General features: G+C 45.9%; 1 protein-coding gene across 2 annotated transcripts in view; it reads right to left on the reverse strand.

Annotated features, from left to right (window-relative positions):
- The window catches only part of PASD1 (PAS domain containing repressor 1), a 54,143-nt gene that overhangs the window by 1,534 nt on the left and 25,535 nt on the right, over nt 1–27,074 (reverse strand). The window contains exons 3-22 of one of the 2 annotated variants that reach the window (XM_068152176.1): nt 26,554–26,610; nt 25,006–25,160; nt 24,240–24,331; nt 21,546–21,635; nt 20,376–20,496; nt 19,069–19,182; nt 18,301–18,419; nt 17,157–17,239; nt 13,441–13,547; nt 11,249–11,396; nt 9,118–9,199; nt 8,022–8,145; nt 7,160–7,269; nt 6,597–6,671; nt 5,489–5,647; nt 4,740–4,946; nt 3,735–3,928; nt 2,857–2,949; nt 2,172–2,379; nt 1–1,475 (exon numbers count right to left, since the gene is read on the reverse strand). The exon at nt 1–1,475 is cut by the window's left edge and continues 1,534 nt beyond it. In XM_068152176.1, coding sequence (XP_068008277.1) covers nt 1,302–1,475; nt 2,172–2,379; nt 2,857–2,949; nt 3,735–3,928; nt 4,740–4,946; nt 5,489–5,647; nt 6,597–6,671; nt 7,160–7,269; nt 8,022–8,145; nt 9,118–9,199; nt 11,249–11,396; nt 13,441–13,547; nt 17,157–17,239; nt 18,301–18,419; nt 19,069–19,182; nt 20,376–20,496; nt 21,546–21,635; nt 24,240–24,331; nt 25,006–25,160; nt 26,554–26,585 — 2,487 coding nt within the window. In that variant the 5' untranslated portion in view covers nt 26,586–26,610 and the 3' untranslated portion in view covers nt 1–1,301. The remainder of the gene's footprint in view (nt 1,476–2,171; nt 2,380–2,856; nt 2,950–3,734; nt 3,929–4,739; nt 4,947–5,488; nt 5,648–6,596; nt 6,672–7,159; nt 7,270–8,021; nt 8,146–9,117; nt 9,200–11,248; nt 11,397–13,440; nt 13,548–17,156; nt 17,240–18,300; nt 18,420–19,068; nt 19,183–20,375; nt 20,497–21,545; nt 21,636–24,239; nt 24,332–25,005; nt 25,161–26,553; nt 26,611–27,074) is intronic. The other variant, XM_068152177.1, reaches the window with a different exon arrangement.

Genomic DNA, 27,074 nt, shown 5'->3' on the forward strand with positions numbered 1-27,074 from the left:
CCTTGACTGCCAGAGGGAGCTTTGATGCTAGACAGACCTGGTCCCGACTAACCATTTTCTTGCAGAGCTTAAAGCAATGGCCTAACCCAGCTCCTACATTTGGGCTCCAGCAAGTGTCCAAGGTTAGCACTCAGCTACTAACACCACAAAAAACCCCAAAACCCCCCCCAAAAAAAGTACATTTTCCTTTTTCCTTTGGAAAGACACAAACAGTAGGGACACTTCACTATACACCCACTGAGTAATACACTGTGGTTTTTTTTTTTCAATTCATAAATAGAAACTTATGGTTAAAAAGCGACCATTTACAAAAATACAATTTATTGCTGACCCTCTGGGTTTGTAACATCGCTTGTGTGGCTGTGATCATAACCTGCCAGGCGTGCCAAATTGAAACATGATCCAGCAAAACCACAAAGTTTGCCGTCATACGCTGTCCCCCCCCACCCCCGCCCCGCTCATTCGCTTGTGTGTATAGAAACAGACACAACTATGTTACTTGAGACAAAACAACCAAAAAACAACCAAAACAAAAAGAAAAGAGGAGGAGTAAGGAGTAAGGAGTCTTTGTCTCTCTCTCTAACCTGAAAAATACTTGGCTACAGGAGTTAAAAAAAAAACCAAACTCATACAAATTCGTCTGCACTTGTTAACCAAAATAAAACAAACGTCTTTCTAGCTGTGATGTGAGCTGGTATAACAACAGTAAGAAATTCAGGCAAAAGTGGTGTTATGTAAATTAGCAGCATCATCCAATCTCCTGGGGGGAAAAAAAACAAACAAACAAACAAAAACTTGTGGGGCTGAGGTATAGAAAAAAAAGGAAACGAACTCCACAATGGACCTACTACGATGAAACGAGTTATGTACATGGTAATCCAACGGCGTCCTGCGGGCCGCCACAGTCCGTGTATGCGCTCCAAATGCTGAGCTTAAATTCACAGTGACTTTCAGCACTGAAGTCCTGAATGCAGAAGGGCTTTTCTTCTCCATTGGAAAGCAATCCTCGTGATGACCTGATAACTAACCTGCCTGCAGCCGGAAAGCCGTCACCTTCCAGTTGTACTGCGGTGCTGGGCAAGAGCACGCATGGCTGCGAAGCAGCTTCACAGACAGGCTGCGTGGAAACCCCAACCAAGGAGGTGACCCCTCCAGCTGGGGCCCATCCCTCCAGCAGCCACCTTCCCCATGGGGCCTGACCTCACCCGTCCTGTGCTCTGACAGTGTTGTCCTCCCATCGCGTGCACCCGGGGTGCTGAGCGGCTGCAGCCACAGTGGTCCCTGCCTCCTGGACCTGGTGTTCAGGGCAGCTGCATCTCAGGGTGCAGGTCTGGCAGGTTGCAGGCCTGGCCCTGTGTGTGGCGGCTCTGCTGCTGCGGGTGGAGGAAGTAGCTCAGGGGGTTCTGCTGTGGGGTGTGGGGTGGCTGGAAAATGCGTGGCGTTGAACCCCCAGGCACCGGCTCAGGACCCTGCATCTGTCAAGAGACACAAATAAAACAAGTCAGACCTGCCCTATCTCCCATCTACTCCCTCTCTTGCTGCAGGGCTGATCATGGAATTGTTTAGGTTAGAAAAGACCTCTAAGATCATTGCATACAACCGTTAACCCAGCACTGCCAAGTTCACCACTAAATCATTTCCTGAAGGACCATAACTTACCTCTGATAATCAGGTAAGTCTTGCAGAGTGTATTACTACTTGTTAGTCTCAACAGCCTCTCTCCTTGGCAGTGTCACTGGTTTGGCATGCACTGATGAAGCAGTGCTTTAAAAAAACCCAAATCACCCTCTCCAGAGACTTGTGTTGTTTATTAATAGGAAGCAGTGATGGCAGCTGATAAAACTCCTTTCTATGCAGAGACATCACAGCAGCAGGCATGCTTACAAAAGAGCTTATCCCTTTACCATGTTTCCTGCCTGGATGGGGAGCTGTGTTTGAAAAACTGGCTGTTTGATAACTGAATTTCTTGGAAAACACATCCTTGAATGGATGCAGAGCCAGCCTGGAGGGGCTGAGCACTGGTGTACGTGAAGATACAATAGGGATGGAGGACGTTAAAGTGCTCTGGCCAGGTTTGATTAGCCAGGCACAACCCATTTCTTCAGAAAACTCCCAGCCTAAACCCAAAGCCATCCCTCTGCATCCTCAGAAACCTGCTCCAGCTCCATTACCTGAAGGTAGAGACGGTGCTGCTGGACCTGTTGCTGTGGCCACTGGTGGAGATGAACTGGGGTGTTTGCCTGGTGGGATGTGAAGCTGGTGTGTGGGATCATCAGAGACGGGGAGAAAACTGGCGATGGGGCTGGAGGTCGGACAGCGCTACAGGTGACTGGTTGCATCTGTACTGGAGCAGGCAAGATCTGCTGCTCTGCAACGAATCTGCCACAAGGAGGAAATTAAGGTGTGAGAACCTAAACCCTGGCCCACCACTGGAGCAGGTGCTGGGGAGCCCAGGTGCTGCAGGAGCCAGACCAGAGCAGGGTTTGTCAAACCACACAGAGCCTGGTGAAACCATGCCCTAGATTTTCCCCTCCCCACCAGGCATGGACTGAAACTGCAGAAAATGACGGTTTTTGAGACTCTGCATCTCCATGACTCAATTAGACATTTTAGGCTTTGCAAACAAACAGAAAGCAGTTGATTTTTTTTTCTCAAAGCATTTTAGCCACCAGAAATTTCTTTGTAATGAAACAAAAAATGTTGTCATTATTTTGACTCTTAATCAGCTGAACTTTTGTTTTGTTTAAGACTGGGACTGTTTGTGTGACCATGCACAAGTTTTTCAAAGCAACTTTCAGAGCCACAATGTGCCCTGCTAAAGCACTGCATGAAAAAACAGGGCCTGCACAGACTCACTTTCCTTGCTGCCTGCTAGCACTGCTTTGTGTGGACTGGCCGCTGCTGTTGGTGGTGGGCATCATGGCTTGGATAGACTGATCCAGCAGCATCCTGTGGTAGAAGAAAAACAGGGAATGGTCAGGGAAAGGAGAGATCCAACCTCCTGACTGTCAGTCTATGATAAAACAGCTAATGAGAGAGGATGCTTCTTGTCACCTTGCCTAATGCTCTTGCAGAGGTGAGCCAAAAGTTGTTAAATCTTTCACGTAAGAAATGTTTTACAGATGATGAGACCTCAAGGGTTTATCTTGTTTCCTTACACAATATTTGTATTGTGTGCCTACAGGAAAGATGGGGAGGACTGTTTATCAGGGAATGTAATGACAGGATGAAGGGTAATTGTCTTAAATTGAAGAAGGGTAGAATTATTTTAAATATTAGGAAGAAATTCTTCACTGTGAGGGTAGGTGGTGAGACACTGAAGCAAGTTGCCCAGAGAAGTTACAGGGATGGATATGTGAACATATCCATCCCTGGATATGTTCACAGCCAGGTTGGATGGGGATTTGAGAAACCTGATCTAGTGGAAGGTGGCCCTTCCCATGGCAGGGTGTGTCAGGAGGCAAGGTCCCTTCCAGCTGAACCCATTCTATGCTTCTTTGAGTTCAAAATGATTGATACGGCACGGTGTGCACAGCACCATACCATACCTGCACACAACACCAGGCTCACCACAAACCCAAAGCTCTGCAGGAAGGGAACAGCCCTACAGCCCTGCTGTGGCACCCACAGACCATCACCCCCACGAGCCCACATGTACCTGCCCTTCCTGCTGCCCAGCTTTTGATGATTTCTGTCACTGTCATCAGGACAGTCACAGCAGGCTATGTTCATACCTGAGGCTCCTGTCCTGGCTGTAGTCAGGCTGCCTTTCGCTGCTGTCAGATGGCATCTGTGCAGCCACTGCAATGGGATGTGTTTGTGACAACACCATGGGGTTGTTGTAAAGGGGCACTGAAATGCTCATCTGCCCTGGCAGACAGGTTTGTTGGGCTTGGTTTCCTCTCATTAGTTGCTGTTGCTGCTGTACCTGCAATGAAGACATAGATACCCACATAAGTTTTTAAGCTCCCTAATAAGAGGCTAAAATAACTGCTTCCAGTATGCAAATGGAAAAGAAGGAACAGCAGGATATTCTCCCCAGACACAGCAGCAGGAACAGTATAGCTATGGGGACAACCAACCTGTTTACTTATTATCCCTGCACAGATATACTATAAGAGCAGGGAACCTTCTGAGAAAAATCAGGGTACAAAGGTAAGAGCATGCAAGGCTCAAGAAGGAGGAGACCAGCTGAAGGGCAGGAGGAGTGCAAAATAAAGCAAGAAGAGCATCTCATCTATCCTTTAAAGCAGTAGCTTTGGTCTTTTTTAGTTTTTGACAACAATTATTCCCCAAGGAGATGGACAATCTATATCATCTAGTGAGGAAAAACTTGTTTTTCAAAGCAGCTTTCCAAGATGTCTCAGGCCAAAGAAATGAATCTTTTAAAATGATGCCTGCTTCCCCATGTTACAAAGAAGTCACAACTCTCAATGGCTAGGAACAAGCATCGTGTTGCAGTCACAAACAGAAGCAAGTGAGAGCCCAAACCTCCTACTAGGTTTTTCTCTGGTCACCAGGATGGCTCCAGTTGTTGCCAGGCCTTAATGCTTCTATGCTTAGTCTGCCTTTCATTTTTACAGCAGAATGTCATAATTTGCAACTGGCTTTTGACATAAATTCCATAATGCCAGATAGGGAATCAAACCAGCACAGAAGAGATATGCAGGACCAGGAGGATGGGGAACACAGCAGATAAGTATTTAAAAGCCATGAAAGGGGACAATGAAGACAAGGACCTGGGTGGCTGTGCCGCAGGGGTCCCTGAGGAAGGGGCGTGGTGACGGCAGGTGGGTGCTGCAGTAGTGTTTTGTCCCCATAAGGCCTTGCTGTTGTGACTTCTTGGCTGTGGTCTGCTTGGGTGTCCCTGGTGGTTGCGGTGGCCTCCTGGGACTCGGGTGCTGCACGTTGTTAAACACGACAGGGATGGGCTGCTGCATCAGCATCTTTGCACAAAAGAGACACAAGAGTTGAGGCAGCTCCTGTGCTGGCTGCACTGCCTGGGAGGTGCCAGCTCCCAGGCAGTGCAGCCCTGTCAACATATATATCACTGCAGCAGCAGCACTAAAACCAGGGGCAAAGTGAGCCATGAGTAACAGAAAAACAAATGTTAGTTTGTGCCCAAATATCTATTCAGAGCCATGACCACTCCAGCTCCATTACGACTGCTGTGTTTTGCAGCAATGGTGCTGGAGATCCAGCAGCACTAACCAGCCACTGAACCACTGAGCTTTTGTGCAGTGGGGACTTCAGATTAGGCTGAGATTGTTTTTCTGTAGATCATGAAAATTACTGATTCAGTACTTAAGCAGATAACTGATGCCACTCATCTCTCAGGAGACACTACTCCTACATCTGGGACCAAACCACCAATTCATCCAGAGATCATTTCTAAATGCTTTTGCCACTGACAATTTTGTTACCAATCTGCATGCTCACAGAAAAAGCAAACACCTTGTGAGTTTGGGAACCCAGAGGCAGTTGGTACCTGCAGATTGGAGTCCTGCACTAGCTGGAGCTGCTCCTTGATGACATGGAGCTCTTCTTGCTGTGTCTTGATGTCAGCTTGCAGTATGCGAGTCCTCTCCTCCAGCTGCTCTTTCAGCTGATGCATCATCCCCAGCTGCGCTGGGAAATGGTACACTGGCTGTGGGGAACAGAGAACAAGATCATGAGGTGGGACCTGTCCTGCTACTCATGTTCATAGTGATGCTGCCTTCAGAAAACCAACTGCTTCTCAGCTTTTGCTGTAGAAAATATGGTGCTGGCAAAAAATGGCAATTGTGTATTTAACCAAAGTACCATTGTACTTCCAGAGCAGCAGCAAACTGGCTCATACTCACTGCCTCAGCCCAGATCTTGGTCTGTTAATTTTGTGTGCAAATGTAGTGTCTCCACACAGCACTACCCTGTCTGCTTAGTGACACCCTGCTGAATTTGGATCACTGCATCTTGTGGTAGGCATTGCATGAAAACCCTTTGCACGTCTCCAGGCTGGGCTTTCAGTAGTGCTGCTGACTGTAGTTGTCAAATTTCAGGGCCAAGGTAAGTTGTAATATTGTCCTGGTATACATCACTCACCCCAGCACTGGCCACTTGCAATCCCTGTATTCCAATCTGAATGTTTACTACACTGATCTCAAAGTTCTGTGAGGACTGACCTCATAGTTATGATTTATTATTCTCACATTTTTCTTGCTGTTGTTGTCTTTTTCTTTCTTTCTTTTTCTGGCCTAACTCAAACCTTTCATGACATGTCCTTCCTCTGCAAGGGCAATAAAACTCCCAGCATTGTATCAGCCTGTAATTAGCTGCCAGCAATTCAAAGAACAGCCTTCAGCAGTCCCCAAAGCTTTTGACAAGTGTAAATCTTCCTCTAAGCTATTTCCTTGGGTGTCCTACCTGCTTGGTCTCCTCACTGAAACAGGTGGTTGCAGTAATTTGGTTCCAGGTAAATCTCAGTAAGAGCAACAGAAAGGGTGCTGAAACTTTGCCCCCATGCTGGGGCAGCCAGAAAGGTGCTAAAAGCAATGAACCAGAGCCACCAGGTCTGCCCTGCTGACTACCTGTGTGCTTAACAAAAATAAACCACGTACCATCACAGTGTGCTGAGAGGGGACTGCCGGCTGAGCCACGGGATGTTCACCAGGGGCTTGAGCAGTGGCTATGGCCTAGAAATGAAAACTTCACCTTACTGTAGGTCCATAGCATCACTTGTGCAGAACTGGGGTGATACTGGCTCATATCAGTGATGAACAAGTACAGGGAATTAGGTAACTCCATGTGGAGATCTGAGAATAAGTCTGAAAGGAGAATCTGAGCCTCTTGCATGCTCTCTGCTAATTGCAAATCCTCAGTGTCAGCATTCATTTTTGGATAAAGGTCATTTCGTGTGTACAAACCTCAAGAAAAATGGGCTCACTGTGTTTGGCCTGGAGGAGCAAAGTAAATCCTGAAAGGAGGTGGCAGAGGACTCTCCACCAGCTCTGCCAGCCAGCACCAGTCCCTACCACCCTAGAAAACCCATGTTCAGGCCCAGCATGCTCAGAAGTGGAGGTCCAGCCCCTCTGAGGGCAAGATCAAAGTTGGGCAAGATCAAAGTTTGTCAAGATCATTTCCTTACAGTATCAGAAAGGCTTTTCTTGCTGGGAACACTGACCTGAGTGCTTCCAGCTGATGCCAGCCGCAGGGCTGTCTTCTCCGCCTGTCCCCCCGGCACCGATGGCCGGGTGGGTGTGCTGGTGTCTGTGTGTCGGATGGATGAGGTGGCTGCAAAAGACAGTTTACTGTGATATAGTAGACCCACACCTGGGTAGCCTGGCTAAGCTTGAACTCCACATATGTGGATGAGCAGTGGCCCAAATGCTGCAAAACTGGGTACCCAAACAGCCCCTCTGTGTCCTCTCTGGGTCCCCAGATGGTGTTTCCATCTCATGCTAACATCTTGGTTTATTTTATCCTTCCCTCCATGGGTGTCTGCAGGTGAACTGTCCCACTCTCCCCAGCAGGTATTTCAGTAGAAGTTTCAAGTTCCTGACCATGGGCACCATGGGAGCCTTGTCCCCAGGACAAAGGGCCACTGTCCTGGTTGCTGGAATGAAGCACCAGGAAAGCCAACAGCCCTCTGCACACCTTCTGCAGGAATTTGTCATCAGGGCCAAACCACCTCATAATAAAAGTTTTACCAGTAAGGTTCAGGGCTCAATCAAATTGCTTCAGATTAGCGTGTCACCTCCTGTGCCCTGAGTCACTGCAAACAACCACAACCCTCAGCTGGTGGCAAACACGGAAAGCTGCTCTGATGCTGGCACTAGGCTAAGAGGGAGAACGCAGCAGGCAGACACAGATCTGCTGCTATGCCACAGCTTGTTACAGCACAGGATGCCGTTCCCGGCGCTGAGCACCCCCTTCCAGAACTGACTGTCACCCCCAGCCGAACGCCAGTATTTCGGAGGCTGCTCTGCTGCCCCAGCCCACTCCTTGTCCCGGGATGAGCTGTCCCCAGCCCTGCTGGCACGTACACGCAGAGTCGGAGAGGGCCGTGTGCGAGGAGCGCCGGGAGCTGTGGGATGAAAGCGACACTCCCTCCCGGCTGGCGTCCTGGCTGCTGCCGCACTGCCCCACGTCCAGGTAGCTGCTGTGGCTCTGGAGGGAGAGAAGGCCAAGTGGTGAGATGGTCAGCAGAAGATGATGGTGTTGGAGGGGACCTCCACCTCCCTGACTGCGTGTTGGCAGGGAAACAGACTGGGTGCACCAGGGCCAGCGCTGCAGTACCACACCACCAAACCCTGGAGCAGTATTTGTTCAGCCCCTCAGCACCCACCCTAAAGCTTTCAGGTGTCCCCGTGCAGACAGGACCCTCAGCATCACACGCCAGCCACCCTGGCTTTGGGGCAATGCCACACATTTCATACAATAATGTCTGAAAAGCAATGAGGCTAATGGAATGGTAATTACACAACAGTCCACTTGAAATTGCTTTGATTACTGGTTTTGTAAACTACTGAGAGGAAGAGTTTAAAAGTAATTACAATGATCCTGTTAACTGGGTAGGTGCATTGGGATGCTGGGGTGATTCAAGCCATGGAAGTTACTGCTCTGGTTACAATTCTACACTTGATGTGATCCTGGCCAATGGTGTAAACAGAGATGAAATCTGCAATAAATGTTTTCCCTTCACATCCAATCTTTGAGTACCTGTGATGAGCTGGCATTAACAAAACAGGTACCATGGGGTACTGCCCCATGCTCAGATCCTCCCTGACTCACTAACAGTGACAGGTACAGCAGCCTAGCCTCCAACTCCAGCTCTTTCTGCTCTTGAAATTAGGTGGCTTAACCTGTTGTTTGAGTACTGGTGTCAGAAAGGTAATGAAGAGCAGAACAGCAGCAATGCAACTGCTGAATTTGCAGTTGCCTGAACCAAGATGGGCACTTTACAGCCATGAAGTGGAAAACTTCTCATGGTCTGCCTGAGCCATAACCCAGCTGAAGGCTTGGAAGGAGATGGGAGTAGAGGAGGAGGAGAAGAAAGAACAGATGTTTTCCTAAGGTTAGTATGTGACTACTTGGTTTGGTTTAAACACCTATTCATTCAGCTGTGAAGGGATATGGCACCTTTAGAGAAGAGGATGCCAGTTCAATTGACGACTCTTCCAGGCCCAGATCTCGCCTCCTTTCAGCTCGAACTTCTGCATAACTGGAAAAAAATCCAAACCAACAAACATTTAAAATCCATTTTTTCAGCCTGAATATTGTTTACTATATGGTAACTATACAGGTCACTGTGGAGTTTTCATGTTGAGTCACAAGCTTTGCAGAGCACACACACTCTCATATACAAAGTGCTTAGAGGAACATCAGCATATACCCTGCCTGCAATCTGTGCACGTGCTGAGTATCCATAGGTTAGAAATAACAGGGCACGGTCCCAATCCCACTGCACACAGGACTGCAGTGCCTATATGATTAATTGCATTAGTCATTGCATGCACAGTTGTGGACACTCCTCTGCAAATTTTGGCCCTGGATGCCCACAAGCCAAACTAATATAAAGCAAAGTGCACATGGTTATTGCAAATGAAATGGGTGTCTTTGTCCTCAGCAAGATTTTCCTATTAAAAGGGATTCTCATTTTCTGTAATGAGGCAGAAAAATAATCCTACAGCTTCTGTGCAGGTAAACTGCCACAGCACGTGTACATTCATTTTCTGACCTGCTGACAACCAAGAATCAGTATATTGCATGTTGCACAGCAGCTCAGTGAGACCTGGGAAGGAGGAGGAGACCAGGTCCCCTCTTTCTGAGGGTGTAGAGCACTATGCAGTGTGCTACAGCACAGGAACATCCCTCACATGGGTGGCAGCTCTGAGTACAAACCAACAGCTGCCCAGGTGCAATGTGAGCTGCAGGGATCCCCAGCCACATGCTTCTAAAAGGATATTTTTCCTTTCCTTACTATTTTTTTTTCTCTTAAATGATAAAATAGTTACAGTAAACATCGCCACATGATTCGCTGTTGGGATAAAATGGAGAGGAAGTTTTCAAAACTCTCAGAATTTAGGGTACTGAAATATGAATGGGCCATAAACTTTGTGAGAGGCAAAGGAAGTTGCTGAACAAAACCAATTTATATCATTGCAGGCAGTAATTTTTCCTGAAATCATGTTTTAATGTTTGTTTCAATAATTTCATAAACCTTGAATATTGCTAAATCTTCCAGACTATTTCCTATACCTTAGGAGAGAGAACTGAATTGCAAAAATCTGTTTAGGACTACATCAGTAGGCTTAAAAGGGTCTAGAAGCAGAAAGAAGAGACAACTTCATGCACAATAAATTCAGAGCTCAAACTGAAGATGAATTCCCTCGAGGATAGTAGAAGGAAAACAGCTCAGAAGCAATCTTTGCTTGACATGTAGTTTGCATCAGCACACACAGCTCTGATCACACACCCCTGCTTGGTGGTGTCAGGTGTTATCAGTCTGTGTTTCAGAATACAGAGAAAAACCCCAGTTTACTACTGTTTGTCCTTCCAGATGTTGGACAAGAAAAAGGGGGACTAGAAAAGAACTCACAAATTGGCTCCTGACAGTAAAGAAAGATGCAGTGAGCAGTATGTTTACCCAAGTTAATAGAGCACACCAGCATGTCATTAGTTTTCAGATCTCTCAGTAAATATATTCTCACTCTTCATTCAATCTTACTTGAGCTGACAGAGGTAATCAAGCAGATTCCCCTCCAGGAGGTGTGTAATACAGAGCATCCCGCACACGCTGCCTTCCAGCATAAGCTTGCAGCTTCCCACTAGAGGGGGATCCTGGGCTGCATTTCAGGTGAGGAATAAGGCAGCAGGACAGCAGCTAACTCCAGCTCATAAATATGTAAAGCCTTGATCAAAACGTTTGTAAGAGATGTGTGATCCCATTCACACCATAAAGACACCTGATTCATAACAGCTTTAATTCTTCCCATAGCCGTGTCATCACTAGGGATAAAAGGGGAATATAACTCACTGATAGATTTGGCAAACAGAGGCTTCCAGGTATTTGGCCCTGTTGCCAAAACCCTCAGAGAGTAAGGAAAACACACTGTGCCTTTCCCCATGCTCCCTGTCATCACAGTTTTATAGAACTGCATGCCATCTTAGTGTGTCAATATGCACAGCAAGTATTTGGCTACCACAAAACAGAACTAGAAAAAAAATAATGGATGAGCACATGGGATGTGTGCTTAGGGCTTGCTCCTACCTAACTACCAGGTGAGTGCAAACAATGAACTCTGGTTTGGAATTCCACTGGTGGTAGGTGATGTAGTAATGTGTCTGCAGCCATATCCACTGCTGGCCTTTGGTCAGGAACCGATAGTAACAGGACTTTCCTTTCCCAAACTGCATCACTGGTAAAGAAAAAAGAAAGCAGTTTATAGCAAACAGAGATTTCATGGCTCAGAGGTGGTTACAGAAACCACTCCATCCCATACCCCTCCTCCAGTGCTGCTACTGTACTGAAATGGCTCTTGTGGCTTTAACAATGCAACTGATGATACACAGCCACATACTAAGTTCCTATCTGTGTTTTCGAGTCCTATGTCCTGTTCTGGGCCCCTCAGTTTAGGAAGGAGGTTGACTTGCTGGAGCGTGTCCAGAGAAGGGCAACAAAGTTGGTGAGGGGCTTGGAACACAAGCCCTGTGAGGAGAGGCTGAGGGAGCTGGGGCTGCTTAGCCTGGAGAAGAGGAAACTCAGAGGTGACCTTATTGCTGTCTACAACTACCTGAAGGGGGTTTGTAGACAGGTGGGGGTTGGTCTCTTCTACCAGGCAGCCAGCACCAGAACAAGAGGACACAGTCTCAGGCTGCGCCAGGGGAGGTTGAGGCTGGAGGTCAGGAGGAAGTTTTACACAGAGAGAGTGATTGCCCATTGGAATGGGCTGCCCGGGGAGGTGGTGGAATCGCCATCACTGGAGGTGTTCAGGAGAAGACTTGACAGGGTGCTTGGTTACATGGGTTAGTTGATTAGGTGGTGTTGGATGATAGTTTGGACGCGATGATCTTGACGGTCTCTTCCAACCTGGTCTGGTCTGGTCTGGTCTGGTCTAGTCTAGTCTAGTCTAGTCTGGTCTAGTCTGGTCTAGTCTAGTCTAGTCTAGTCTAGTCTAGTCTAGTCTGGTCTAGTCTAGTCTAGCCTAGTCTAGTCTATTCTTCCAAGGGTCCCCTTTGCTATTTTGAGATTGTTCTTACAATTAATAATTGCCATAACTATGTGTCTAGCTAGACTCCTGTATCTTACTTATGGGGTCCCCTCAGATAGACATCAATAACATAAATTAAACTGTAATGGCCTTTCACAGGTGGGAATGCATTTCAAAGACTGGGAGCTTGAAGACAGGCCCCTAACAATGGCACAAAACAATATGAAAGTAGAACTCTAGCAGCTTTACAGTAAAGCTGCTAGAGGAAGTGACCTAAATACACCAGACTGGTATATGTATTATCAGGGCACATCCAGAAAATTCTCAGGTGGTGTAATACAACTGGAAAATAATGACAGGAACTACATTAAATAACCACATTAATTGTTCCTGGACTGCTGAGAGTATGAAATGACACATGCTCACTTAAAACACCCATAATTAATGTGAAATAAAATGCACACATGATTTAAGCAAACCCATTTCACTTTATAGTAGGCAAGATGCCTGCCCAGAGCGGTCAGCCTGACAAACATCAACCACACTAGCCCAAGTATTTTAACTCTCCTGCATGCCTCTACTTTGTCAGCTATCAGGACTAACTTCTTTAGCAATACCATTAACAGTAAAGGGCACTTAGCAAAGGTCTTCTGGCTAACATGTCATGCTGGGGATCACTCAGCTCCTAGTCCCAGCAAAGATTCCTTCTCTAACTCACTTTCCCATCTACACACTTGCTGCACTTGAGACAACTTCTATCTAGCCCCTTGCATGGCTTCACTCATACGCTCAGCCAGGCAATGTGCTTCCCCATTGCACAGACAGGCAATCCAAATGCTGCTTTCAGAAGGCATTTTTGGTGAGCTGAGCCTCCTGGCTGACTCTGAAGCCCAGGGGAGTATCAAGACCCCAAGAACTGTGACAATGATCAAAACTCCCAGGGTTTGGGGTTGCCATTCACAAAATGGGGGCAGAAGGTGGAAAATTCTGATTTCTCATTTAGTAATCTCATTTCACTCTCAGACAACCTGGGTATCTGCCGGTTTGGGAGACCTGCACAGAGAACTCTGATCTGAGTGAATCCTGCAGGGGTTCAACCTCCCAGATAAGTGTCAGCTATGACACACTGTCATGTGCAGAGAGAATTCCCACACATCCCAAATAAAGATGCTTTTTGTGATGACAGAAAAGGTTTTGCACAAGTGACAAAGGAGATCAAAGCCAAGCATGCTGCAGAGGGAGAGTAACTTACAGTGTTCATGGCACCTAGCAAGAAGCTCCAGGTCATCTGCGTGGTAGTAATCATACCCTGACGTTCCCAGAACCTCAAAAGGTAAATATCCTATAATAGGTGGAGCCCTGGAAAGGAAACAAAAGGCAGAGAGTGAGCACAAAACCTGACACTTTGACATCCTGGCAGATACACTGCAATACAAGCAACCAAACCAGCTCATCTATTCCCTTGGCAGAGAAATCGGGAGTGTGTTTTCACACAGTGACGTATGTTCATATGTAAGCAAAAAAAAACCCAAACAAACAAAAAAAAAAGAAGCAGTGAGGGAGAGGTAAAAATTGAGAAAATGAAAATGTGTTTACTCTTTCATAGCCTATTCATTATGTGGGTGTAGAGCAAGGCATGTACGTATGCAGGTGACTCAATTCATTAAGCACGCTTGTGAGACACAGCTTGAGAAATGCTATGGCTGCTCGTGTGGGTAATAACTTGGAGCTGGAGTAAAATTACCCAGTAGGCTGGATGTAAATGTCATCTGGATAGTGACTGTAGAAGAAAGAGTAAGTAAGTGGGAAGTGGCAATGTGTGTCAGGACCAGCTTGGGTAAAAGAAAAAGTAATTGTTTCCATGGAAAAGTTTGGGAGATTATAACCTGAAGAAAGTTTCTGGGCTTGTGGCGAAGATAAGAATAGGTGCGGGGCTGACTTTAAAGACTGCTATTTCTTATGGCAGGTAGAGAAGGAATGGATGAAGTGTTTAGATAGGCACAGTGCAGTGACTGACCTGACTATTCTGCCATCAGTTCTAATTGTTTTCTTTATTTCTAGGCAAAATCTGAGTGCTTTTTTTTTTAAGCATGTGACCTAACAACATTGAGCTTGTGCACAGACTTCCCTGGAGCCTGATAGCTTATGAGTATGAAAAGCACTGAAATGTAAGGATAAATTCACCTGTTTTGCTTCTGCTCCCCATCTCAGCATGCCACCTCCTATCCCTCAGTGCTCCAGTAACACTCCTGCTTGCACCAGCTCATTTACTTGGTGAGACAGGAGTTGTGCTAAATTGGCTCCACTTGTTTGTTTAGGCTGCTGGATGTGCTGATAGCACGAGGCTCAGATGCCAAGTTCAGCATATTCCTCAGGAATAAGGCAGCTAGTGTGTTAGTGAAATGGTTAAGGATTCAAAACCAGGGCAGGTTGAAGGTATCACTGTTCATCAAACATGCCTCTCCTGCTGACCTTCTCTTAGTAATGTCAAGTGACTCTCTTAAGGAAGGTGAATGCCATGAAGTGGCCAAGAGTATGAGCAAATAATTATGTTAAGTCTAAATACATTTGGGGTTGGATGGATCAGTCCTGAGTCTTCTCAGATACTACTATGGGAAGTTCTCCTTTCTTGGCTGAGTGACCCAGCTCCACATTTGTACTCAAGACACAGTGGGCATAGATTATTCAACCAGTGAGAGGTCAGACAGGTCTACAACCTCCTCCTTCCCCACTGCTGTTCAACAGCAGCCCCAGGAGGGTCAAGGTCTGAGCAGGAGCTCTCAAATTCCAGCACAAGGAGCTGGCTGGAAGAGCCAGCCCTCTACACTCTGGCAAATCTCTTGAAACAGAGCACACTCAGTACACAGTGGTCTCCACCACAATACAGCTTTATTTATTCAAATAACTTTTCATAGAGCACTGTGTTCCTGTTCCTCATGTGACCCAGATTTCTGCTAATGATGATAATACGTGTATTATTAAAGTGTCCTTCCTTTGGCAGAACGTGCCAGTATCTCTCCTATCTTTAATGACACACTCATATTCAAGACAATGGTGTCTTTCAGATGCACATCAGATAAACATTTAAGCTGATCAGGAAAGTACTATGCTTTCTGACTTTTATCAGAGCACTTTAAATCAGAAAGCGACCACAAAATGCTCCTTGTAGGTCATCTGATGAGGAGCTGCCTTGTTTGTGGTACAGCTTAGAGGTGTCTTCTTAGCTCAAGTTCCAGCCTTGAGGCCTGCAACTCACTGTGCAGAGTGCCTATCCTGTGCAGTCTTTCAATACATGAAGGGAAAATAATGAGGTGATCACAGTGCAGAAGAGAGATGGATCATTATCAAAGCTGACAGGTTTATTTCCTCAATACATAGTTACATATAGACCCACGATACAGATCTCTTCTAGTTTTCTACTGTTTATCCAGATATATGGAGTGCATTATCTATCTTTACTCCAATTTATGTTGTTGCCATGACAGCAAAGGTCCTGATTTCAACTCATGCTGGGTACCCTCTGCCCCTACCTCAGTGTCAGGCATCATGAGCTGACGCAAACACAGAGGAAACAGCCAAACACCCAACAACACTTCATGGTGTCCTGCAGACTCTCCTGGGGAGAGGCTTGAATCTGTGATTAGATGAGACAACCCATACGATTGCCTGCCCATTCTTGGGGCTGGGCTCTCTGCACGCTCCCAGGGCTGTCACAAACTCTGCCTCAGCATCTGCATCAGCTTAACTTGCTGTCAGGAACAATGGTTTCCTTACTGGGGATATCAGTGGGACCAGAGTGGCGGCAAGCACCTGGTGCAGAGAGATTCCTCTCTGAGTCACAATGCAGATTCATCAAAAGACTCTTCCACAGGTTTCAAAGCAGCTCCAGCCTGCCTTATTCACAGGAGCTGGTGGGACACAGACCTTTGGAAAGCCAGCTCACTTCATCTGACAGTGGAGTGAGTAGCTTAGGGCTCTTCTACAGATCTTACCATCTAATTCTGAAAATGTGCATTATTGGGCAGGCCAGTTCAGGGCAGGCCAGTTCAAGTCTAACAAAGTCCCTCCAGCAAGGTCTTGACAACTTGAATAACAAGCTGACTGTCCCAAACCACACAGCACTAACCATAGGGCTGTTGCAGGGTCAGTTCCTCCATGCTTCCAGGTATGATGTGCAAGGTACACATCTCACTTGCTACATAAATGCAAGTTAATAATAATTTATATTTGCTCTCTCTCATTTTGCTCTAAATGTGCAGATGATACTTAGGGTTTTTGCTCCTCAAATATTTTTGCCCTCCTACAACCTTATTTACTAGCCTTCTATTTCTAGCAATGACTACCTTTGCACAGCTTGCAAAGGGAAGGATAATGGAAAGGGTAGGATTTTGCAGTGTCCTTATGCATACATACCAAATACAGAGAAGTAAAAGACTGAACAAAACCCTTCATCTTCTTCTGAGGAAAATGAATCCCACATTAATCAGCTTAATTACCAAGCTGAATCTTAGCCCACTGTATGGCAATGCCAGAGACAAATTTCCAATTAAATCATCTAATCCACTGTTTTTCATTTTTGTAAATGCCATCATTTCTCAAGGTGAAAATCAAAAGTTTAGTGACACAGCAAAAGATTTAGAAGGATTCCTGGAAGCTGTGTTTGGAAAACAGAGGAGATAAAGCAGCACAGGGAACGGGACCCACACCGCTCAGTTTCAATGACTTAATATTGTGGTGAAGTTAGACAGGTTTATAGACATTTTCCTACCATTTAATACAGTGTCTTAGCTGTCTAAAATTCAGAAAAGAGCAAAGCATTTTAAGGATGCTTAATAAGCAAGTTCAGAATACAGTTACTTGCTCAGTTGCATTTAATTAGAGCTATTCTACTGGGCAATGCCATAAGAAGTTTTCTGGTTTTAAACTACAATATGTTTATTCTTCAGTAACTAAACCCAAATCTCTTACCTGTGGTCCAAGAATAAAAACTTCCATTCCAAACTATGCCTTGATGTAAATTCTTCACATGGCTCTTCAACATTGCAGAGCTCCTGCAAAACAGTTGCCCCATTCAGACATTCAAATCTATGAACTGACAAAAGGAGTCCTCTTACGAAGAGCAAGGATGTATACTCTTGGCATAACAAGCACTAGCAAAACACAGTGCTTTTAAAGCACTAGTCATTTTCCTCCAAGGACTGCATAAGCCTTCTTTTATAGATGCATAAACTGATGAAAAGTATCTGAATAATTTACCCTGGGCTGAATTTCAGAGCTAGGATAAATAGTCCAAGGGCCTCCTCCTGCACTCCGTTGGCAGAATTTCCCAGTTTTTTGGTAAATATTGGTATCTGAATGTGGATTAACAGCACCAGGGCCAGCCTCAAACTGAGCTGGCTAATGCTCTCTGGAGCGAGAAGGACCTACAGGAGTTATCACTGCTATGACTGCACTGCAGCCCAGGACTCTTGCAGACAGTCCATGGAACAGCCTTCTTACACAAAGGAGCAATGGGCTGCGACTTTTGAGGGGGTTTAGCTGGTCACATTGTATTGGTGTTTCTTGGGCTGACTGCTCTGAGACACCCCATCACCAGAACACCTCTTCATAGAAACCACTCCTGCTTTCACAGAATCACAGAATCAACCAGATCATCAAGTCCAACCAATCACCAACCCTATATAACTAACTAGACCATGGTACTAAGTGCCTTATCCAGTCTTTTCTTAAACAGCTCCAGAGATGTCGACCCTACCACCTCCCTGGGCAGCCCAGTCCAATGCTCAGTCTCTCTTTCTGTGAAGACCTTCTTTCTAAGATCAAGCCTAAACCACCCCCTGTGCAGGGGGAGACTGTCCTCTTGTTCTGTTGCTGGTTGCCTTTCTCTCTCCTCATTCCAAAATACGTGCTTATGTTGTCTCCCACTCTGAAACGCTGTGGTGTCCTCTCTCAGTTACCAACCCTCCGCACAAACAATCTGTGCTGCTGAATGCGCTCTTTGAGAGGCTGCTGCAAGAGCGCAGCAGACGGCTGGTGGCAGCAGCAGCGGCTCCGCCGCTGGGCACAGGCCAGCCCCCAGATGAAAGGCAAGACGCAGCCGCCGAGCTCTCACCTTTAAGAACTGCGGTGTGACAAGACGAACAGTTGCTACAAGGCAAATCTGCTCCTCCGTGGCTGACCTGAAAGCTCGTGCAATAGCTGACTCAAAGCCATTACAGGAGGGTGTAGGCACTAGACAGAACCAGACAATTTATTTAAGAAGAAGTGGAAGGAGAGCTTTCTTTTCATGTTAAGACAGGTACAATGACTGATGAAACCCAAGCAACGAACTCCTCCTCCCCACAAAGTGATGCCACATTGATACACGCTGATGTTATTTAAAGTATGACCCTTTTGGCTCTGAGTTAACACAGCTGTAACCACCTACCCCTGGCTTGCAGGGAAGCTTTGTAGCAGAGCTCCGAGTGGCTCAGTGCGCAGCTACAGTCTCCTTGTCAGCCTTTCCCAGCTCAAGACTTGCAAGATTCAGGATTTTACAGGCTGCTCAAACTACTTAATCTTTAAAATGTGTCATCTGATTGTCACAAGTGAAACAGAACAGCACATTTTACTGGTTACTTGAATAAGTAGGCTGCTTTACAATTGGCAGTGGGTGCAAGGGAGGCAGAATCAGTCTGCTATGCCTTCTTCAAACACAGCACGTAGAATAAAGCTCATTTCTGACCGACAGCCTCCCCACCACTATCTCCAACGTATCCACAGCTCATTCCATCTCTGCCAATTATGGGGCATTTTCAGCTGCAACAAGGCCTTTAGGAGGCTGCAGAACAACCCACAATTTACAGGAGAGAGGTAAAGGTAGGCTGGAGCCGTAACTTACCATGAGTAAAATACTTAAAATCCACTACAAATTTCACATATTCATACATCAGGGGTTCATTTGGGTCTAAGCTGCCTCTTGCTAAATGGCAGCAGAATTCTATCTGTTTTTCTGCTGAAATGAGAGAAATAGAGGGAGTCATACACAGTGTTACCAGAAGCCTGCACTTCAGCACACACCACATACTGATCTAGGTGCTGATACCAACCCTGCTGCTGTGGTATCTGAACACACCCTGCCGCAATGGTCTCCATATCCCTAAGTAAGAATGTGACTACTAGGAGCAATGATTAGCTGCTTCTGCTTAAGGAGATCTCTTCTTACCCTTTCTCCCATGCCTTTGCAGCCACCCCACTATGCTGGCTGTGAACCCTTGGCATACTGATCAGCAGTATTTTCCTCTGACTTTGTCCATGCACAACTTCATGCAAAACTGTGAAGTGATTTTGCAGCACTCCACTCTGGTACTGCTCAGCAGGACCCAGATCCAGAAGGCACTGTAAGTCACTCTAAGCCTTTCCATTAACTGTGGAGGGCACTGTGACAAGCTTGTATTGAATTTTCTGCCCAAGCTCTGATCTCCACGGATTAGACCATGCAGTCCTCAGCCAGAGGGAAGGCAACCCAGGGCAAAACAGCAGTGTGAGGACTGCCCAGTTCCCACTGATGCCTATGGGAAGCAGAGTGGGGAGGCAAGCACTGCTTGGCCATGGCAAAACCACTGGTAAATGGGGCTACCAATACAAGCTTGGTGAAATGTGGGTGCTCAGATGACATTAATGCTTGCTGGGAACATTATCTGCAGGATGGGAACATTTTGGGAGTGGGATAGCAGCCAGCCATATAGATCTGGATGGACTGTTCAGATAGGAAGGCTATTGCTTAAATTGCATGTAGGGTTCCTAAGGTATCCTCAGACATGCAAGCTTCCTAAGCAACACACACTCTGCCAACACCCTTCAGGATTTCTCCTGTCCTTCCCCTAAGTCACTCACTCCTTTCACTGGCTCAGTCCAGCATCTTGCCTTGGGAAAAAATAATTTAAGATTAATTAATGAGGGCAACTTCACTGCCCTATGCTGCAGAGCAGACAGCAAAACAGAGACTGTCTAAATCAAAGACCAAGCACTGGGAGCATGTATGAACATTAGATGAAGTGCTGAGTTAAAAACCAGAAGCACTAAGTGGAGGAAAACAGAAGTGGAAGGCAGGAGAATGAAAAAGCTGGAGAGCTCTGTGCAGGCTCCCTGGGGGGCTGTTTGCCTTTGGCAAATTTCCTCTGAGTGACAGAGAAGAGCAGAGCTTACCGTTCAGAAAATCAGCTGCAACAGGATCTGTCATGAGCACATGTGGAGAAAGGAGCTTGTACACCTCGCTCTGCTCCCGCTCAGGCAGAAAGTTTAATATATTTTGGTCCACCAAATCTGACTGATACAAAAGAATGCTTTGTCATGTTCAGCAGCACAGCCTGACACAACCACACACCTCTTCATCCCACACAGAGCACAGCTAGTGCGGGTGCTTAAATCAAGGAAGCCCAATCGAGCTGCAGACCCTTAGGTTACTTCACCCCGGGGCTGCTATCTATTTGCAAACGTTTGAATGGGTCCCAGAGGCTGCCCTTCAGTTCAGTCAGATGCAAGCTGGAGAAGAGTCCTTGATACCTCAGGAATGCAACATGATGAAGAGTATCTCACCAAAACTAAGTTTGAAACATTTCCCTTTGGAAACACGAGACAGAAGTGGAGAGCTCCTTCTCACATATCCTGTCTTCTAGGCTGAATAACTAACAAAATCAGTTTGACCTGCAAGTGTTTCAGTTCTCATAAACCCACACATCCTGACCAAAGGGGTTCTATCAAAACATCAGCATCTGTTTGTTTGTTTGCACACCAGGAGGCTCAGTCAGGTTAACTGTGTGCTAAAATTTGCCCTCGTATAGCATCACTGGTGCCTCACGCTTGGCACCAGACAAGTATCTTAAAGATGCTTTTGAGGGACCAGCAGAAATTTCTGCACCCAATAGCTAACTAGAAATTCTCCCAGAAAGCTCTGGGACTATCTACTTGTTGCTAAAGGTCATGGGCCCAAGGTAGAAAACCTCCACGTCACTAGAAGAGCATAGATTCAGTCCTGAAACAATCTTTAAATCATGTGCAAAGAGCTCCAGTATACACAGATTGGACAGGCATGAGATTTCCCATGTCCCTGGTGGGATCATCCAAGACCATCCGTCAGATGTGCAGACAAGTGCTGAGCTAGGAGTAGTGATTTTGCATAGGGCTGTTTTATAGCTAACTTGCAGACCCTGAGAGAGAATCTGTTACAGGATCCTGACAGAGTCCCTAAGAGTCTGTTGGTTTATTCCCCACCTACAGCCTTTTTGGCTGGCCAAAACTCACCCCCAGTCCTGCAGCGATGGGGCAGCGTTAAGGTAGGGGAATGATTCTTAACCATATTGCGTGGTCAGAACTTACCGGTAAGTGTCCAAGCAGAGATGAAACACTATCAGATACATAAATAATAATCCCATCAGTGGTAAGAGCAATGAGAAAGCCATCTAGTGCCTAATGACAAAAAGTAGGCAAAAAAAGAGAAAAAGTTTACAAGAATTATGCAAGGGAACACCTTAAAACATGATAAACTCCTGCATTCTTTGTTAATGCTCCTAACAGCCTAAAAATAACACAAATCAATTATGGAAATGGCAGCTCAATGAGGAAAAAGAAAAATAACACATGCTGTCTGATTCAACATTCTTCTTAGATTCTTTCTTGCTCATTACTATCAAATTGACTTGTATTTTTCACCCAGGGAGCATTTCTCCAACATGAAGCAAGACGGCAGTGGTTAGAATTTCTACACCTACACAATCCTAGTGACTTCATTCACTTCATTACGTGTTCTGCATTGCCCAACAGTTAACCAGTTTGGTGTGTATGAAGATGTTAGATATCAGCATGGCAAACCCAGCACTGTGGATGGATGAACAGACGAATGGATGGCTTGGATTGGATGGATACGCAGAGACAGGAAAAATACACAATGCTGCGTTTTTAGCAATGTAAGGACACTACAGATGGGATCTAAAGATTTATTTTGCTTAAAGCATTCATTTGGTAGGCCAGTGACATGCTAAATTTAAATTTTATTTCCCCTTCCTTATTCACAGTGGTTTCTGTCCCTTTTGAGTGACTGCACGTGCTTTCCTCCTTGGGTGACCTCCCTGCTCTTACTGCATGTTGTCCCCGTTTGAAGGCAGATCCTCCCTTGCCTCCCACCAGGGCAGAAAAATGATGAGATTCACACAAACGGATTGCAGAAGTGATGGAAAGTTTTACAGAGTTTTATACAGTGTTTTACAGAGAACCACAAGCACAGTCACAAAAGAAGATCCCAAAGCATACCCAGAAACCTCCCAGCACTCCCCTTCTCCCTACCTGAGGGTACACCCAAAACCCCCAGGGCTCTTTCTTCCCCCCCTCCCCTGTTAGGCTAATCTCAGCTGGCCAGATCTGAGATTGCCCTTCCCCCTTCTCCTCCTGGCATTAGGCCTAAGAGGCCTTGAGATAACTCCCCTTCCATTACCAGATAGGGAACATCTCCCATGGTAGCAGCGAGGGAAGAAAAAGGAAGGGTAGGACCTTGCAGATGGATTTATAGGGAGCAGGACATTATGGGTATGAAATATACAGCTTCCTGTGTCCATCCACTGGGCTGGACACCCAGGGCACCAGAGGAGCACCCCGTATGGCAGCAGCAGGAGGCACCCAGCCCAAATTGCCACACATGTGCTTTCCTCTTTGGGTGTTCTCCCTGTTCTTACTGCATGTGCTTTCCTCTTTGGGTGTTCTTCCTGTTCTTACTGCATGTGCTTTCCTCTTTGGGTGTTCTCCCTGTTCTTACTGCATGTGCTTTCCTCTTTGGGTGTTCTCCCTGTTCTTTCTGCATGTGCTTTCCTCTTTGGGTGTTCTTCCTGTTCTTACTGCATGTGCTTTCCTCTTTGAGTGTTCTCCCTTTTCCTCACAACATCTTGTACCACTGACCCAGTGTTTGTCCCTATTCCTCTCTAACACCTACCAAGATCTAGGAGGCTTAATCTCTACCGGCACCATGCACAGTTAGCCCTTCTGAAGATAACTGTTACGCTGCTCTGCAGCTTAGCTACGGGGAGCCAAAGATGCAGCATTCACCATCTTCCACACCTCACTATCATACCCTGCCGTTGCTGAAAATAAGCCCTCTCTGAAAAAAAACACACCAATTTTAAGGGACTGTTCAACATCTAACATAATTCAGCAAGCCAACTGTTATTAAAGGGCTTTATCTCTCTTTCTTCAAAGGAGGGGATGGGGGTGGGGGGAGATTTGTTTTGATTCAGATGGAACAAACTAGCTTATTTGGTGAGAGAAATTCCCAGAAAGAATGAACAGTCTTTTCCAGGGAGGTGAGTCATGACATCCTGATGAAAAGGAATAACTAAGACACTGCAGCACCTCCCAGCTCAGCCCAGCATACACCCTTATTTTGGTGGGGCAAAGAGCAGCAGCTGCCCACGCAGGGTAGGAGACATCCTTGCCAGAGGAGCATGCAGCACGAACCTGAAGCCACATCCTTAAGAAAGGAAACATGGAGGCTCCTGGGGTGTTTATAGATCAGCTATGCATTTTAGAGGTGAGGGTATCAGAGCTGTTCTCCTGGATGCACTTAAAAGCAATCCAAGGAAAAGATACAGCAGTCACATCACAAGCACAGCATTGCAGCAGCAGCAAAAGCAGCAAAGTAAATGCTGCCTGGCTAATGGGACGTGGGAGGCAGAGAGCTGCTCTGCTTTTTTTCAGGTCCTTTCAAGTTTTTGCTGAAAGTGCTAGCTCTAGCAGCTCTTCTAAGAAGGGCAATTCTTTTTCTCTTTCACCAGGCCAAATTTGCCTTCATTCCTAAATGAAAGGCTGTTTATCTTTAAGGGGAAGCAATCATATTTTTAATTCTGTGTTGGCAAAGCATTCAGCACAACACTGGTCTCCCTCAGGTTTGCATTATATGTGCCAGTAGAGTAGAAATCATTAACATTAACACTGGAACCTACAGGTGAAAAGGAACTGTACAGCTCTGATCTACTCCACTGAACTGATTACTTCTCACTAATCTATGCAGCTTTAATTTCTTCTTACCTCTAACATCAACTGGGTGAACTCCTCGTTGCTAAGAAATGAAGGCTTCCAGTCTTGTCTAATCTCACAGGCTTCTGTCTGTGCTGTGATTTCTTAAAGAGAAAACATCAAAAAGCAACATGACTCATGCTAGTTCGATTTTTTTTTGTCATTTTCAAGTAAGACTAGATTTCTTTTAAGAAGCTTTCAGAGGAATCATCCTCAGATCATTCTCCACACAAAGTCTTCTTGTATGCAACAGTCATTTTCCACACTGTCACGACACAAGCACATTAGAAATCAAGCAAAGGAAGAGGAGACATTTTGGTCTGAAGAAATCCTTCAAAAATTAAGGTCAATGGGCTAGTTTCAGAGTAGCTGAGCATCACCATGAGCAGAGTGTGTCAGTGACTCTGGAGATGTTTCAGGAAGGCTGACGGGAATGGCCAGGCAGCAGAACAGGCTGCACCTAACCATCTCCTACCCCAGGAGACCTGGGAACAGGGCACAGAGCCCCATTTCCCCTGGCTTTTGTAGTGCATGCTGCTCCTCAGCTCCTTCTCCCTCATGCTCTCTTTGAGTGGGTACGAAGCATGCCAGGGGATACAAAGGCCAGACAGTGACTGCATTATAAAGCACACAGCACTGCATCTTTTCAAGCATATCTATGTTTAACTGCTCAGCACTGCATTCAAACCTTGCCCATTTCCTAAGTTTTCATCTTCTGAGCAGAAACTGGCTGCAGAGACAGTGTATTCCACAGGACCAGAGCAGCCCCTTGCAGTACCTTTCTGTTTCTGTAAGAAGTCGATGGTCCTCTGCAGTATTGTGGACTTGTCCATCTTGAGAGGGTGGCCATGGCCCTGTAGCATTGTGCAAAGCTCTTTAATGAGGACATTGAACTGGTCTCTCCTCTTCTTTTCAGATTTGTTGCGTGATGCCCTGGATGACAGAAGTATAAATACTGCTAAGTAAAATGAAGTTACAGCTCGGTCCAGGGAGAGACAAACGGTCCTGCCCCAGCAAAACACTTTAAAATGCAAGAATCTAAACTCTGCTGGGACTACTCATTTCTTTAAAATCAGGCTTGGGCTTAAGTGCCTTGCAGCTGCTTAGATCCTTGCAGCAGCACTGAACTCACTGTGAACAACCAACACCTGGAGTTAACAAACATGATTTACAGCCATTTGATCAAGAGCAAATCCTTACATACATTTCAGAGGCATCTCCCATTGTTTCAAAAACACTGATAATGAGGTGAAAGTGTTATGGGTGAAATTTCTCCAGTAAGAGATGACCTGGCATCTTACATGCTCACATTTTGCCCACCTTGTTGTTATAAACTTGTGTTTTGCAGTCAGTACACAGACATACAAAGGTCAAAATGTGAAGGATTCCTTATTCCCTGATTTGTACTTGCAAAAGTAGCATTATCGAGAGGCAACAGTGTGCAGAGACAACTCCACTGAAGAATAGAGTCAAGCACATGCTCTAGTATCTGGTTTTGAAAATCTGCTGCTGTGATACATGAAGCTGGAGATGTTAAGAGTCCGGCTGCAGAAAGCACAGGGTAGTTTCCAGGTTGCATTAGTACAAATGAAGGATGTTTTATTAGAGTTTTCTCCTCCGTTAAATACAATAAAGGAGAAAACAAATCCATTCCATTTCTTCCAATGTGTTATCTGAGATAACCTATTTTCATACAGCCTCTTCCAGTATTAATTATGTTCTTTTCAAGTGTATTCATGATGATACATGCTTCCTGTGATCTAGATCAAGCGTGGTATGCAGAAAGCATTTCTATTCATATTCAGGCTGGCATTTGGAGGTTCTCAGATCCAGCATTTACATTCACAGCCATCTCTGTTTTGGCACTCGAGTATGATGACTGATTAGAACTCAGCCAAGTGCTTCTCTGAAGGGACACTAACTCCTACCTGTGCTAAAGCAGGACTGCTCTCTAAGTTTCACAGGGATCTCTACCCCAGGTGGGCAGCACTGCGTGATGCCAATAAAATCACAGGTCAGGAGTCCTGCATCAAGATAATAAACAGCCATGGGATAACATGAGATTCTGAGGGCACAACAACATAATTTAAGGACCACTCAGCTGATTAACCCATTGTAGAGGTGGTCAAACACACTATGAGGAGTTTCAAAATAGTGACTTAATCATGCTGTTTGTGGTCTGCTGTACACAGCCTGAACACTGCACAGGGTTTTTGCCTCTGACATCAGCAGTCCCAAGTACTTTTCCAAGCATCAGACAACACAGCATTTACAATTCTCCTTTGAGAGAGCTTCCACTCTCAGTGCTCTGTGCATCCCTTCATACCTCTTTGCCCTGTCCTTCTCATCTTCATCCATCAGTTCGTTTACACAACACAGGGTTCTGGAAGGAAAAGACAGAAGTACTTACTGAGACACATTCATTCCCTGATCTTGTTGAGGATGTCAGAATGTGGAGCCTACTGCTTTGTACTTTATGACCTCCTGAATGTTTCAATCTTCCCTTTCCCCAACTCTACATTTATCGTATTTTCTTACTTGCTCTGTCAGCTGCAGAGGCTTGAGAAGTGAAACCATTACTATATGCCCAAACATATAGCTACATAAATGTGACTTTAAAGGGAAAGAGCTAAGAGCCTGCAGCACCTCTGCCTGCCTTTGCTCTCCCCTCTGCCAGAGGATGGGGAACGCTGCCAAGGCACCAGCACCTCCTCTGCAAATGTGAGAGCCGATCTGAGTTTGACGCCTGCACCAGGGAGCACTTGCCTGGTCCTGCTTTGGGAAATTCAAACAGGCTGCTGGCTGATGTCAGGCACTGCAATGCTTGAAAGGACCTGAGATTTCTTA

This window comes from Melanerpes formicivorus, unplaced genomic scaffold (genome assembly GCF_026170545.1).
Source record: "Melanerpes formicivorus ecotype bairdi unplaced genomic scaffold, bMelFor1.0.p_v2 SCAF_22, whole genome shotgun sequence".
NCBI classification, from domain to species: Eukaryota; Metazoa; Chordata; class Aves; order Piciformes; family Picidae; genus Melanerpes; species Melanerpes formicivorus.